The sequence below is a fragment of the Ananas comosus genome, linkage group 8 (genome assembly GCF_001540865.1).
Source record: "Ananas comosus cultivar F153 linkage group 8, ASM154086v1, whole genome shotgun sequence".
In the NCBI taxonomy this organism is placed as follows: Eukaryota; Viridiplantae; Streptophyta; class Magnoliopsida; order Poales; family Bromeliaceae; genus Ananas; species Ananas comosus.
Genome location: NC_033628.1, coordinates 11,974,624 through 11,989,807, shown reverse-complemented (window position 1 = coordinate 11,989,807; position 15,184 = coordinate 11,974,624). Strand labels below are relative to the sequence as shown.

Below are 15,184 nucleotides of genomic sequence, written 5' to 3'. Positions count from 1 at the left end.
ATATATAGTGGTTTGTATGCTTATGTAAATTCTAATAGAGAAATGGTATCTAACCTAGACATTTTTATTGCTCAGTTAAGACCACAGCACCTGCCCCTAAAGCCGTTTCCTACAAAGATTGTTCTGGTCCAAATTTGAATTTAAATTTAAATTTTTTTTCAAATTTAAACTGTGGAGGAATTTAGGAGATTATATGTATCCAGGCCCATTGCCACCCTATGCTCAGTCACATTAATTGAACTAAAACTTTTTTGCTTTTCTTTTTTCTGAGTTATTTGTTGTATTTTAATTGGTGTAGTTTGATCCGCAAAATAATTTCCCCCACCCACAAATACTTTGACTTGGACCTTTGCTCGCTAACACTTTAATAATAATAACCGGGCTTGGGCCATATTTGGGCCAATAGATGTACATGGGCTGGGCCTAAATGTCATCGTAGGGCCTTGCATATAATGTTGTTTTTAGTTACTCACTAGATCTTGTCAGTGTCTATTTTGTGGCACTATTTGACCACATATTAGGCTCTATTTAAATGCACGAGCATCTCATTCAGTATATCTCTTAAATTTACTTAAAATATTTATATATTTCTAGATACAGAGTGTGATCGAATGTTTAAAATGGAATATGATCATTTTCGGCTTTCAAGCCATTTCTTTGAAAATAAGATAAATTTATATATATATATATATATATATAATATTATCCTATCAAATAATGAATATCAAAAAGAAAATGTTAAAACATCTTACTTTCTCATTGCAAATGAGGTCTTAAACCATAAGGTGGAATGAAAGATGACTAAAATGATACATTTCATAAAAACGCCAAAAACACGTTTGAGTAACCACAAAATCATATATATTCTTTGTATTATTTTACAAAAAAACAAAAACATCAACTTATATTTAAACTCAGAGATTCCAAAGCAATTTGGTATTTAAATCTATCATTGCTATTTCCTACACGTGAACATGCCTGAATCCTCATCTGCTAAAAAGTAAAAACCCAACGTGCTTTCACTATCGCGTGTTCTATTCATATATATCTATGCTCACTGGATTAGGCTCTCTCAGGTACTACTAACGTGTGAGCCTCGATCATCTCCTAAAACGAATCCAAGTTAAAAAAGACTCCTAACGAATTATTTATATGTGACGATTACAATCGTTTAAACAAACATCTGATTATCAAATAAGTATTACAATTTGAAAAAAAAAAAAACGGATTCAGATTCGACTACTAGTATAGTGAATTCATATGCAACAACATGAATAAGAATTAAAAGTGATTGATTACTTGCCATAAAATCCTGAACATGTCCCTGAGTTTTTGGGGAACAAACACAAACTCAAAGTATAAGATTTATTTTTTATTTCTTATTTTTTATTTTTTAATTTTGGGGTGGGAACAACACCAATGCTAAAGGGGCACGAGACCTCTTTCAACGTTGACGTTTCTCTTTCCTCTCCAACAGTAACGTGCTTCCTGCTAATTGACCCCTCTTCTAGTCTAGGGATTAAGCATATTCCATGCACCTCGTGCATACACCGATAGGATTTTATTATAGAGATTTTAGAATCGGAATTTATGTCGTCAGCTACGTTCTGTAATAGTTTACGACTCGATGCACCGATTCTTTTTAAATGTTGAGTTACTAGATTTTTGATATAGCACTTTTTAAAAATTTGTAAATTATATATATATATATATATCTATTATGTAATTAGATTTTGATTTTAATATATTGATCATCAAAAATTTAGCGCAAATGGCGCATGATCTGTATGGATACAGCTTTTCGGTCACCTGCGAAACGGGTTCCTTTCCCTTTCACTCACCTAACACTATATACGTGCTCACAAGTATTTCTCACATTATTATTCCCATTATACCCCTCCCCTTTCTCTCTCCATTTTTACCATTAATTAATTATATTCCCATGCTCTACATTTTTAAGAACTCTTCTATACTAGGATTCTATATTCAAAAACTTTTTCTATAAAAGATATGTATTATATTTCTTAAATAGTTCTCCACTAAAAATTACTATACTTTTAAACAAAATATGCGAATGAGAGATCAAACTCTTTCAAGAGTTTTCGATTAGTGCGCTAGACATTAGTAGAGGTGCAGGATATACGTATTTGGATTTATCAATAGCGACATAAAAAAAAAAAAAAGAGGAAAAAGAAAAAGGAGAAAAAGGAAAGGGCTGGTTAGCAAATTAGATTAAAGTAAGGGGTGATGTCGTAATTCAAGTCCTATACAGCGATAAAACCCGCGCTGGCGCGCGCGCTCCGGTGACGCACCCGCGCGCGCGCGAAGCGGAGACATGGCGAGCAGCCCGCGGCCGAGGAAGCAGCCGCTTCTCCAACGCAGCCGCAGCGGCGCCTCCCGCTTCTGCCACGTGTCCTCCTCCCCCGACAAGCCCCCTCCCCTCTCCCCCAACCTCTCCCTCTCCCTCTCCCTCTCCCTCTCCCGCCCCAAACCCTCCCCCGCCGCCGCCGCCGCCGCCGCCGAGCTCCGCCGCGCCGGAGCCAAGGAGAACATCCACGGCGGCGCCGGCGGAGGCGTGCGGCGGCCGAGGCCCGGGGCGTCGGCGTGGGCGCTCTCCCCCGGGCGGTCGCCGCCGAGGGTTCCGGAGATGGCGGCGCCGAGGAGGAGGAGGAGCGCCGATGGTGGTGCGGTTGGAGGGGGAGGGGTACTTGCAGGGCTGTTCCGGAGGAGGAGGAAGGAGCCGTCAGCCAAGGAGGAGGCCGCGCACCAGCTCCGGATCCTCGCTGCGCGGCTGCTCCAATGGCGGTTCGCCAACGCCCACGCCGCTGTGGCGATCGACGGAGCCGAGTCCGCGGCCCAGGTAAGTGCGTGCATGCCTGTCTCGAGAAACTCTTTTCTTTACCGCCACAATTTATTCTTCCGTATAAAAAGAATAACATCCAATTATAAAATTCACATAACATATGCTATAATATCGTGTTATCAATTTTTACACTTGCACTTTATCTCTTGTTATATAATCTATGCAGTATAATTGTTACAAATAAAACTCCTAATTAAATCGCAGTCATATTTGCAAAGCGATAAAAAAAAAAATTAGTAAACCATTAACAGAGATAAATTTGAGGCATGAAAATAAAATTTCTAATAAATGAACTCACGAAGGAATTTTAGGCTTACCATTGGAAAAAATATGTATATTTCATTCAAACGCATTCAAATTGGTACTTTTAAAAAGTCCAAAAAATTCAAGGACGTACGAAAGTCTCTATATATTCTTCTATTTTTAAAATGCTTCTTTCATGACCATTAATCTTATCAGTATCTCGAAGTATTAGATAAATAAAAAAACAAATTTTTTAAGGTAACTTCAATTGAACAAATATATATTTTTCTGAATAAAAAATGTCATATTACGATGAAAATGGTATTTAAAAAGAAAAAAAAAGAAGAAGAGGAAATTGCCGCTACACCCTACGGTACTTAATCCAGTTCCGTTTATGGCACGACTATTGATGCTAATACTCGATCGATCCATTGGGCCAAGGCTACTGATCAGATTATAAGTGCTCAACTAGAGCTGGGCCCACGCACCTCCGCGTCGGTGCCACAAAAAGGCTTCTCCAGCCTCCAAACCAGTGGGCGTTAAACCACCACTGAATATCAAAAGTCAGCGGACGCAAAGCATTTTCTCTTCTTTGTACTTCGGCAACACTTTTTGTATACAAAATCAAGGTCAGGAGTTCGAATTTTCTGTGAACTTAGAAATTGAAGGTTGTAGGTTAAGAGGGGCCATGATTTACAGAACAACTAATATATTTCTATTTGAAAAGTCGCGCACCTCGAGCTTAACCTAAACTCGAATCTAGTGAATCTGTGTCCTACATATATGACAGTGTGTACTATCGGATAAAGGGCTTCTACTGATTGATGTGTTAGCATCGAATTGCGAACGTTAAGCATAGGTATTCGTTAGCGCATAAAATATTTATAATACTGACTCATTAGTAATATTAACAGAAGAAACTCTTCTATGCGTGGGTAAGAGTGTCGGAGCTGAGAAAAGTGATAGCCGCAAAGCATATCATGGTTCAGAGACGGCGGCAGAAGATGAAGTTGATGCGTATATTGAACCTGCAGGTCCAGCTACTCGTTAGGTGGGAGCCACTCGCCAAACAACATAACGAAGCAGTGGCCGTCTTGGGCCGGGTCTTGGGCACGGCGTGTATCTCCCTTCCGTTGGTCGAGGGCGCCCAGGTTTGTGTTTACCAAAACCAAACGAAGCTCACAAACGAACACAAAATGGGTATACTGTCCTGTATAGTTCATGAACTTTTAGTAAGTTAGGTTCGATATCCGACAATCCGAACTTGCGAAGAACATAACTTGCTTTTAGTAAGTAAAGGAGAAAATGCCAATGCTGATTAAGCTAGCTCTATCCTTACATATGACTAACTGTGCTCGTATTCATTGCAGGCTAACATGGTGTCACTACATAGATACTTTCGCGAATCAATGGACATCATGAAAGACGTCGAAGCCAACACCAAGACATTTTATTCTAAGGTTCGATACCGTCGGTAGATTATACCATCTAACTTTTGTTCTTCGTAAACAATGGTTTCCTCGCTACGAAATGATCCTTAGCTTAACAAAGTTAAGCTTATTATTCCGACATCCTGTTTTTGTTCCCTAATTGCACAACAGTTAACTGCTAGATGAAACTTACTACTAATTTTACATAATATCTTCAAAAAGTCTGAGAACACTGAATTAATCTTTGAATTACATTTTCACCGAAATTATGATATACAATCTTTTCCCCCCTTTTTTTCTTGTCAAATTGTTTTTGTTCGTATCTTCGTATGCAGGCTGAGACTACAAACTCAATTCTCAGAGAACTTGAAGAGATGATACTGTTAGAAATAGAAGGGCTACAACAACTAGTGAAACTGTCTAAAGTAATCACTACATTAGAGGTAACGGAATATTGTTCTATAAAACCAGTAAAATTCATACGTGATTCACTATATGTTTCTATTTTATGAAATACTATGCATGTTGACATTTTGAGTTACATTTTTTTTTTTTTTTTGGCAGATGCATGAACTAAGCCTCAGGGCACACTTAATTCAAGCAATGGACGACGACGACGACGGCGACATCTCTTATCTCAACTACTAGTTTTCAGCAGCAGTAGCTGCGTCTCTAGCAATCCGGTCGCGCAACTCTGCGGATTAGTCTCTAACCCATTAATTGACAAGCGAAGATGGTCGATGATCAAAGTGCGTGGAAAATAGAGGTTTTTTAACCTTACAATAATGTTTGTAATAACATGATTATTTATCTTTCTCATCTATGAGTTATTCTACAATCTATTTATCACCCTTTTGTTAGGGGGTGAAAAGCCCTGATCCTTGTAAATGTGTCAGTTATTACTGTTGCATATTTTATTGTCCCGCATCAGAATTTTTTTTCCTGATTAGTTACTACAAGTGTAGCAGTTATGACGAAGCTCCCAAATTGAACATCACCTTTTCGTAGAACTAAAATCGCATTTGAATACTGACCGTCTCTAGAGCAAGTGACAAAGAGCTTGATAGTTGGTATTCGAGGTCCCAAGTTCGAATGTTAGTTGCTTGACATTTTCAGCTAAATTTATTTCTAAATAAAATAAAATGAAAAGAATAGCATATTATCTCTCTCAAAAAAAATAAAAAATTGCATTCCAATTCCCTTTTTATGAAGTAGAAAAATAAAGAACTTAATCAGATACACGAAACTCAAGAGACATTAATACCCTTAGTTCCTAAAAGGACTAAACTTGTGGACTGAATTAGTTTACTATGAATGAACTTAGCCCGAATCACTCTAATAAACGGTGTCAGAGTCGATTCCGTGACGATAACTGTTACACTGAAGATTAGTTGAAGCGGCCCCATATAAATATTAGATCTGCTGTGTGGCCTCAAACAGCGAACAACTTATTTAACCATCCTCTGACGTCCACGTGTCTCTTTCACACACGCGTGTTGCTTCGATCGGATGAATATTGAAATGGCTATTCAACCTCAACAGCAAATATCCCAAACCGCACGAGCTGCGTCGCCACGCAAGTATGCGATCGCGCGAAACTCCACTCTCTTCTTCTCCTTCCTCGTCTCTTTCCTCTCTCGCCCTTCTCGCGTCGCGTTTCTCCGCGATTCGGGAGGCGCAGGAGCGATGGAAGGCTCGCGAAGCAAGAGAGAAGAGGAGGAGAATGGAGAGACCCGTGCGGAGGGATCCATCCATGGCTTCGAATCCCTACACCGCCTCCTCGAGGCCCACCTCGAGCCCCCTCTCTTCCAGGTTCGCCTACTAGGGTTTCCCTTCTCCGCATCTTTTAATCTGAGATCAAGTTAGGATCGATGTGCGAATTCGTTGATATCTGTTCTTGCCTAGATTTGAAGATTCAAACGGACCGGTTATCCAAATATAGTTGGATTGAATCAACATCTAATTAGGTGATCTAGGGTTTTGCCATTATCGAATTGCAAGTTTTTGGAATCCGTTTCTTGAAATCGTCGGAGTAATAAGGTTGAGATCAAATTATCAGGGCAAGGTATTTACTGATAATTGGATGCAACTTATTCGTGCACAGGAAGTGAGCCGCATGTTGTTGGGGCTAAACTGCGGGCGCCCTCTTGAGCGATTGGCCTTGCCGGATGCTGCGGCTTCTCTCTCCACGCAACACAATTTTGATCTGCAGGTAATTCTCTTCCCTGATTGTTTTTGTTTATCTGGGTTTGGTTTGTGTGATTCACAATTTGTCTTCATACTAATGATCGTCAGAAGATGCTTTTGTTAAAGAAATAGATGGCGCTCGGTGTTTAGCTAGCTTCTTTAGTATTTTTAGCTTGCTTCATCAGATTAGGTGATTGTGTTAGAGCCACCCAATCTTTGGTTGTTCCTTTCTCCTCATTTGATTTGATTTTTGAGAGCTTTCCCTGTTATCACAAGTGGAAATAAGTCTATTACAAGCTTTTAAATCCTATATGAACTAATAAACCATGTTTTAGAGAAAATCCAGTGCATTTGTAGTTTTCAAGAACCAAAAATTATTACTGAATCTTCCGTGTAAATATTAAATGCTCTCAAAATCTGAAAAATTATAGGCATATATAGTCTCAATAGATAGACAGACATACAGATAGACTGATTAACAGGCATATAGATAGATATACAGACACGCACGAGTGCATGCACACGTAGCACTCCTCAGAGTCTCTATCATAGTTCATTTCGCAGATTATACTGCAAAATATGCTTACCGAGAGGTAACATTATAAAAAAGAACTTTTGATCATGTTTGAGACCTATCCAGTAGGCATTTGTTGATATTTATCTTCTTAGGTTTGCTAATTAGCAAAAAAAAAAAAAAAAAAAATGCATCTTCTTGTAAGAATGAAAAATATTGAAAGTTAGTATGATGCTGCTTTGTTGATAATATCAGAATTAAGTTCGACTTTGTTCAGAAAGCAACAATGGTAAAAATAGTCAGTGCAATCAATGACTTATCTTTCAGCTTTTTGCATATGTAACTTCTTTTCAACTTTATACAGGCTTTCTGCTTCTGTGCTGACAAAGAGCTATTGCGGCAACCTCGAATAGCTCGTGTTGGTCTTATTCAGAACTCTATTGCTCTTCCCACTACTGGCCATTTTGCTGAACAAAAAGAAGCTATCAGGGAGAAAGTGAAACCCATGATCGAAGCTGCTGGTGCTTTCGGTGTCAACATCTTATGCTTACAGGTAAATACTGTACCCACTGCTTAGAGTATATTTTCTCTGACGAACTCCAAATTCCAAAAATGTAGTGTGATAGTGTCGTCACGTGATTGCTTGCATATTCGAGAATCTAATAGTTGGTCTACTAAGTTTAATGCGTCTTGACTGCAGGAAGCTTGGATGATGCCTTTTGCTTTTTGCACGCGTGAGAAGAGATGGTGTGAATTTGCAGAGCCTGTTGATGGTGAGTCCACTCAGTTTCTTCAGGACCTCGCACGGAAATATAACATGGTTATTGTGAATCCAATTCTCGAAAGAGACGTGAATCATGGAGAAACTATATGGAACACTGCTGTTGTAATTGGAAACCATGGCAATATAGTTGGCATTCACAGAAAGGTAAACAATATGCTTCTCTTCCTTTTATCGACTGCGATCAACTCTATGTTTATGTATTAAATTTTGCTTCCGTCGTCATATATCTTTATCAGAATCACATTCCAAGGGTGGGGGATTTCAATGAGAGCACATATTATATGGAAGGGAACACCGGACATCCAGTTTTTGAAACAGCCTTTGGGAAGATCGGGGTGAACATCTGTTATGGAAGGCATCATCCTTTGAATTGGATGGTCTTTGGCCTCAATGGGGCTGAGATCGTCTTCAACCCTTCCGCAACTGTTGGGGAGCTTAGTGAGCCAATGTGGCCAATTGAGGTCAGCCTCTTTTGAATTCTTTTTCCTTGCATATTTTGTTGTTTTTGTGTACTTCTGTGAGTTAACTGGTAGATATTGTGATTTAATTTCTTGCTAATGAATGACAGCATGTTTTCCCCTACTGAAGCTACTGGAAACAGCACTACCTACTCTTTATTAAAATCTCTTGTGCATCTTTTTACTGCAATAAAAGCAAAAGCTTCAAATGGAAGCTTTTGTTTTTGGGGAAGAAGATATTCTTGAATTGAAGGTAAACATATAGTAAATGGTATTAAAATCTACTTACGTTTCAGGCACGGAATGCTGCCATCGCAAACAGCTATTTCGTCGGATCAATAAATAGAGTTGGTACTGAAGTCTTCCCAAACGCATTCACTTCTGGCGATGGGAAGCCCCAGCATTCTGACTTCGGGCATTTTTACGGTTCGAGCCACTTTTCAGCCCCGGATGCGTCGTGCACACCGTCTTTGTCGCGATATCGAGATGGATTAATGGTGTCGGATATGGATCTAAACCTGTGCCGCCAGATAAAAGACAAGTGGGGTTTCCGCATGACAGCCCGCTATGAGTTGTATGCAGAAACGCTAGACAAGTACCTAAAACCAGATTATGTGCCCCAAGTCATTGTCGATCCCACGTTGCAGAAGAGGCTATAGTATTTGGAGCAAGCAAGGTAAAACACGATGTTCCAAATTAAGAGAATATAGCATGTTATGCCATTCTCTCTTACAGATCAGTCTTGTGGCCTCTTCTCCTGCTCTGTATATAATTGTTGCTTAGGCTGTTCAACTGGCAGTTACAGTTACAGGTTGTGTTCTACTCGACATCAATTGTTACCGAGTATCAAACATGATTTCCTTGTTTGTTATGTTGTTGTGACATTCTCTACTGCATTCCATGCTTGTTTCATACTGGAGTGTTTCCCAAATGATTTTTGAAGTTCTTTTTTTTCTCAAATAAGGAAGACTTTAAACCGTTTCTGTTATCAGATTAAACTGTTGCAAGCCTTGTACAATAACGCCACCTGAATTTGCATCAAGTCGTTTCTCTGGACCAATTTAATTGATAAAAAGAGAGGCAAAAAACAAAAAAGGCACAAATTGAATCTAAATAATTTAGCAACAATTGTACCTTTACAAGGAGCTAATGAATAAAAATGACCACTGAAATATACCAGCAACGGATTCTTAAAAAAAATAAAAATAAAAAAGAAGCACCATATACGTATATATATTCATAAATATGCTGGCTACGGGTTGAAACACACAAGATAAACAAATAAATGCAACAAAGCAGAAACGAAATGACGTTCTGCCACAAAAGGATAGCCTCACACCGCAGCCGGGCTTATTCGTTTGCGGTCGTCTATCTGCGACTGTATCTATAACTTTTTTATCTGTAATGTTTAGTGGTCAGTAGTAGACTCATTATCCTCGTATTCCTCTGATGCAGCCTCCTTCCATCTGACCAGTGATTTCAGAAACTCCATTACCTGCAGAAATATGCAGAGCGCAGTTTATCTCATTTCTTCATCACAATCAGGAGAATATGAAGCAAGCTTTGTAGTATGAGGTTTACAGTTTTACCTCCGAGGGATCTCTCAGAGTGTAAAACGCATCAGTTTCTTTCGGCACGGTCGATACTAGGATCCCGAAACCGTGGCTCCTCTCTCTCAGCACCTGATGTCAATTCAGAAACTCATCGATTGTGTACTTACTAATATAGAGTAAAAAGCTAAAAAGAGCGCTTTTCGGCCCCCAACAGCACAAGCTCTAGCATTAGGCTTCAGCTGTTGGTGGTGTATTTTCAAATAGCTGGACACAAAACAGCATTTCTGTAGAAGACCAAGCCGAACAAAACGGGCCCTAAATTTGAACAACTAACTAGATTTGTTTACCTTAAATGCATCTTCGTCGGTCTTATCATCCCCAACATAAATCGGGAGCACATCGTCGCAATCACTCAGTCCGAGTGATTCGAGCAGAAACTCAACAGCCTTCCCCTTGTTCCAATCTATCACAGGCCGGACTTCTAAAACCTGCAACAATACGAGAAGCACGGTTTGAAGATGCCATAAAAGGAAGACGAATTGGGGCACCGTAAAACGGCTAGAGGATTCATCATCACCTTCCGCCCGTGGGTTAGTCGCAAACGAGGGTAGGCCTTCAAGAACGCGTTCACGCGTTCGCCAATGTCGTCCCAATCCTGGATTACAATGTTCAGAAAAAATCGGATTGTTATTCATAGGTCAGCCACCGTGTTGGAGAGGGGATTTGCAGATTTAGCGTTACCTTTGGATCTACATTACGGTAGTGTACAGACGCACAAAATTTATTGTTCTCAACGTGTGCACCGTCAATATCTTTAACAATCTCGACGAGGGATCTAAAAACCTGCAGTGTTTATAGGAAAGTGAGCTTTCCATTTTCCTTTTAAGTAAAGACTATACTGACAGAATCAATTTGTAGCAGTGCAAGCTATTGAGAGAAACGCATACCTCGTCGATCATAGGTAGAAACTCGCCTGCAGGCTGAAAAAGATTCACCTCCTTACCCTGTGACAAAGCATAAATTGAAGTTAGATATGGAGTACGTCAAATTCGGTGAAATATAACAACAATGCAACCGATCCTCATCTGAACAATGAAAATAGTCCGCGTAACAAATCATTTTTCTCAATTGTCATAAACTTATCCGACTCCATAATTTGACTCGTCGAGGATAGGCCTATCTATGATAAAGGATGTGCGCAGAGAGAAATTCCTCTTTCACCTGCTTGTCAGTGGTCCTAATGCAGTTCTGACGGTGACCGACAGGCTCAGATTTTCTGACTGGGCCCATTATGTCCATTCCATGACTACCAGCATAGTATAGTTCTGTTAGTTTTACAAATTCGAAAACCTAGATTATCAAATGGAAAATCGTCAGAAAACATACGACGTATGTAAGACATCAAATCAAGCACATAACCAGTATGTTTAGTGGCAATAGAAAGAGCGATAAAAGTAATGCACCTTATCTCGAGACCTTCCGCTGATAATTGCAGTAGGGATGCACTTGGCCACATTTTTAACAGCTTCGCGCATCTGCAAATGCAGCTCGTAGTATGCCAGGTTAAGTGAACAAAATTGCTCAGAGAACTATACGATAAAAGGTAGTATTTGTTACTCCTTTTGAAGTAATAGAAGAAAAGAAGTTAATTTACCGCATCAGACATGATAGCGTTGTCCGGGTTGTCCACAATAGGTGAAAGAGTTCCATCATAGTCTAGAAACAGTGCCAGCTTCTTTCCTTTCGCACATCCCGTGATTTGGTCGAACGAAGTTAAAGCTGACGGATACCTCATCTGCAGATTGAGGAGCAGATCACAAAAAAAGTTCATATACAGTTTCCATTATTCAATAAGCAGTAGATAGGATTGGAAAGTTACCGTCCAAGCGCGATAGGCTGGATCAGTTTCATCGATTGCGGCATCTAAACCAAACTCCTTATTAAGCTTCTTACGAGGAGGCGAAGAGGCTGTCATCGCGTCCAGCAGACTATTAGCTCGAATTTCACCGAGCTTACCAGGTATGGCCTTTTTCCTGGGTGTGTTTGCGTACATCCCGGAAGAATTATATCCCACGGAGGAACTCGCGTAAGGCATCATGCTAGAATGCAAACCTAGTATCGAATTGTTTACGGGCACGGGATCGGTTATGACAGGGGAACTATGGTTAGTCTTCAAATCCATCGGGTTTGGATTAACGGAAAAAGCACAACAATTCCACACGACTCGAGAATGATTCGAATAGCGTCGTCTTAACGAAGTAGTATCCTTCTCAACCACCCCTTTTGTCTATGAAAAACCACCTCTTCAGTGTCTTCTTGTCACTGCAGTTGTGCATGCAGTCCATCAATAAGCAAGCAATTCCTGAGACCTGAATACAAAGCGATAACGCGATTAGGAAACGAGAGCGAATTTCACAGTAAATTTAGGAAAATCTTTCGAATCGGTGTGCGCAAAAACCTTAACATTGCCAGATACGCAAAGCATTTACAGCCAATGATCGGACATTCTCGAGGTGAAGTGCTCACGGGAGTTTCAGGCAATTCCACTTTGGCTCGAAAACTTGTTATAACTGCAAGAAGCAACAAAGATACCTGTGTTTATTTCGTTTGTATAATAATAAGATTTAAGAGGAACACCAGTGTAATTCAATAGAACATTGAATGTGAAACATGCTTCAGGAGAAAAACATGAATAAAAAAATCAACTTGTAGATCCTAATGCAATTGGTTTCACACCAGATGACAAAGTCATGGTGGTGCAAGTCAAAGTAATAAAAATATTTAACTCTAACACAATTAATGACTTTCTTATATCTGGATTCAATCAAAGTAAATTTCTTGTAACCTGAGGATTTGTAGCATACCACAAAATAACGAGTGAGTCAAAGTAATCGAAGATTCAATCAAATCTCTATGCATGATTAAAAAGTATAACCCTAACAAGAGGGAAAAAAAAAAAAAGAAAACTCATCTCATGTGATAAATTAGAATTACCTACCTATTGCAAATTGAGAAATTGAGATTTAATTAATGAGTACAGTTATAATAATAATAATAATAATAATAATAATAATAATAATAATAATGGGTAGAAGCAAGAAAAACAAAAAAAAAAATTTCACTTTCAAATCTCAAGAGAAATTAGGTTTTAAAACATTTTAATCCATGAAAATAGGCAACAAATTAACCAACAAAATCCGTATAAAATGATTCTCTTTTCCTGATTATATCATATTATGTATGTGAGGGACATAGTTTGAACTAGAGTCCCACATCACATTGATAACAAATTAAGAAACAAACTACATTAAATGCTAACAAAATTAAAAAAACAAACTTTAATTTTTCTTGATTGTGGAAGTGCATTTAAACTGGCTAGATAAAAAAAAATGTAAAAAAAAGGGAGAAAATTGTGGACCGTTCATACAATAATAATAAAAATAAAAATAAACAAGGATATTCATACACAGTTGCATTTATTTCTCGGCAAGCAATAATCAATATGGTAGGTTTTTATTAGCTCTGTTGTTACATCGAGGAACACATATGGGGTCCCAATTTTTGGACCATTTTAAGCTCTTATTTTTTTTTACCCTATCAGGAAATTAAAACCGAAAAAAGAAACACAACTTTTAAGTGCTAAAAAGTGAAAAACTAAATCGAATCATGAGATTCATAAAAAAAACAAGTTTTCTATAAGATCCTAATCACCTAAAAGAAAATAACGAACGATTAAAGCAACAAGATTTTAGAAACAAATCAAAGATGCAAACGGAAGAAACGTGAGCAATGCGCTTCACACAATGAATGAATCGATCAAGGAAAACATTCGAAAACAAAACAAATTTAAAAAAAACGAATCGTACCTGATCTTACTATATTAGCAATCGATGAATCAATATCGAATGGATTTAAATCCCCACAATGTCACAATAATAACAAAATAAAAAGGCGTAAAAAAACACGGAGAATCTCTTGTATAAGAGAGAGCGAGATAGAGGAGAAGAAGAGAGAAGAGGAGGTCGAGGCCTCGTATTAATAGAGTTGTCGAGGAGGGATTGGGAGACGTGCCTATCAAGCTAGCGCAATTTGTTTTTTTTTTTTTTTTTTTTTTTTTTTTTTTTTTTTTTTCTAATTTTAGAAAAAAAAAAGAAATGTTCATTTTTATTTACTTATATAATGTTTTACGAATTTTTATAATTTAATAGTTGGATTTCAACCTTGAAATTGTAACTCGTGCTTATTTTTCCGTAATTTATACTTCTCTATCAATTAAATACTGCCACGTGTAATAGTAAAGTATTGTAAAATTTGGCTGAAGTATAGCATTGCTGGACAAGAATTAAGTAATGTGGTGAGATTTTGGCGGATTGTTTGACGCGAGAGAAGTCCTACCACCTTCCACTTAAAAGTCGATCGATTTTGCAAATTCTGAATGAATCAGAAAGCTATTTATAATAATGATCTCAGTATTTGAAACGAAGCGTCTTGAATGAATTAAGCCATAATTCTTGTGTATGATGTGGTAATAGAGAGTGGGTTATTCTTCTTTCTCTTTACGTTTTCTCATTTTTATCTTTTTTTTATTTATTTAGTTTTGTTCTTTGAGTTTAGAATTTAGGATTTAAAATTTATTGCTAAATTAATTAATTTTATTGAATAATGTGACAGCATATTATCTTTCTCTCTTTTTTTAAAAAAAATTATAAATTAAAATGTACAAACACCTCCGAAATTTTAACAAATTGACTCGTTGAACCTTCTTTTTTTTTTTTTTTTTTTTTTTTTTTTTTCTATACGCGGACAATTTGGAGAAATTGTAAAGCGTCACGTGAAAATTTCGGGTGCAATTAATAAGGGTGAGAAGTTGTGTAACCGTCCCCCTAACCGATGGCCTTGGCAACGGACACGTGGCGGTGGACGCGTGGGACCCGCTACTCGGCGCCGACGCGAGCGGGACGGGTAATGATCGCCCCAGGTGGGTTGCGGAGCGCGGGAGCAGGAGAGGCCGTTTATCGGGCGACCGGCGACAGCCGGTGGAGCAACAACCTCGAGGTTCGTGCCACCTCGGGTTCGGATGGGGCCCAGCTGACCTGGCAGCGACCTGGGCGCGTTCCCGGCCAACGCGAGGAGCAAAATTCTAGAATGCTGT

The 15,184-nt window shown here is 38.7% G+C and overlaps 3 protein-coding genes across 3 annotated transcripts; 2 read left to right on the top strand and 1 right to left on the bottom strand.

Annotated features, from left to right (window-relative positions):
* On the top strand, positions 2,302-5,479 carry LOC109714725 (QWRF motif-containing protein 7-like). The gene is made up of 5 exons (XM_020239427.1): positions 2,302-2,860; positions 4,021-4,257; positions 4,477-4,566; positions 4,872-4,979; positions 5,101-5,479. Exons 1-5 carry the CDS (start codon positions 2,336-2,338, stop codon positions 5,182-5,184), a joined length of 1,044 nt encoding a protein of 347 aa, XP_020095016.1. The 5' UTR covers positions 2,302-2,335; the 3' UTR covers positions 5,185-5,479.
* On the top strand, positions 6,043-9,439 carry LOC109714723 (beta-ureidopropionase). The gene is made up of 6 exons (XM_020239425.1): positions 6,043-6,348; positions 6,641-6,748; positions 7,602-7,790; positions 7,938-8,165; positions 8,258-8,482; positions 8,776-9,439. The coding sequence occupies exons 1-6, from the start codon at positions 6,046-6,048 to the stop codon at positions 9,136-9,138; spliced, it is 1,416 nt and encodes a 471-aa protein (XP_020095014.1). The 5' UTR covers positions 6,043-6,045; the 3' UTR covers positions 9,139-9,439.
* Positions 9,554-14,053, bottom strand: LOC109714724 (probable trehalose-phosphate phosphatase 2). The gene is made up of 12 exons (XM_020239426.1): positions 13,899-14,053; positions 12,491-12,602; positions 11,912-12,401; positions 11,687-11,827; positions 11,496-11,567; positions 11,254-11,382; positions 10,980-11,036; positions 10,774-10,875; positions 10,610-10,687; positions 10,380-10,520; positions 10,069-10,161; positions 9,554-9,974 (listed from the first exon to the last, which is right to left on the bottom strand). The coding sequence occupies exons 3-12, from the start codon at positions 12,212-12,214 to the stop codon at positions 9,888-9,890; spliced, it is 1,203 nt and encodes a 400-aa protein (XP_020095015.1). The 5' UTR covers positions 12,215-12,401; positions 12,491-12,602; positions 13,899-14,053; the 3' UTR covers positions 9,554-9,887.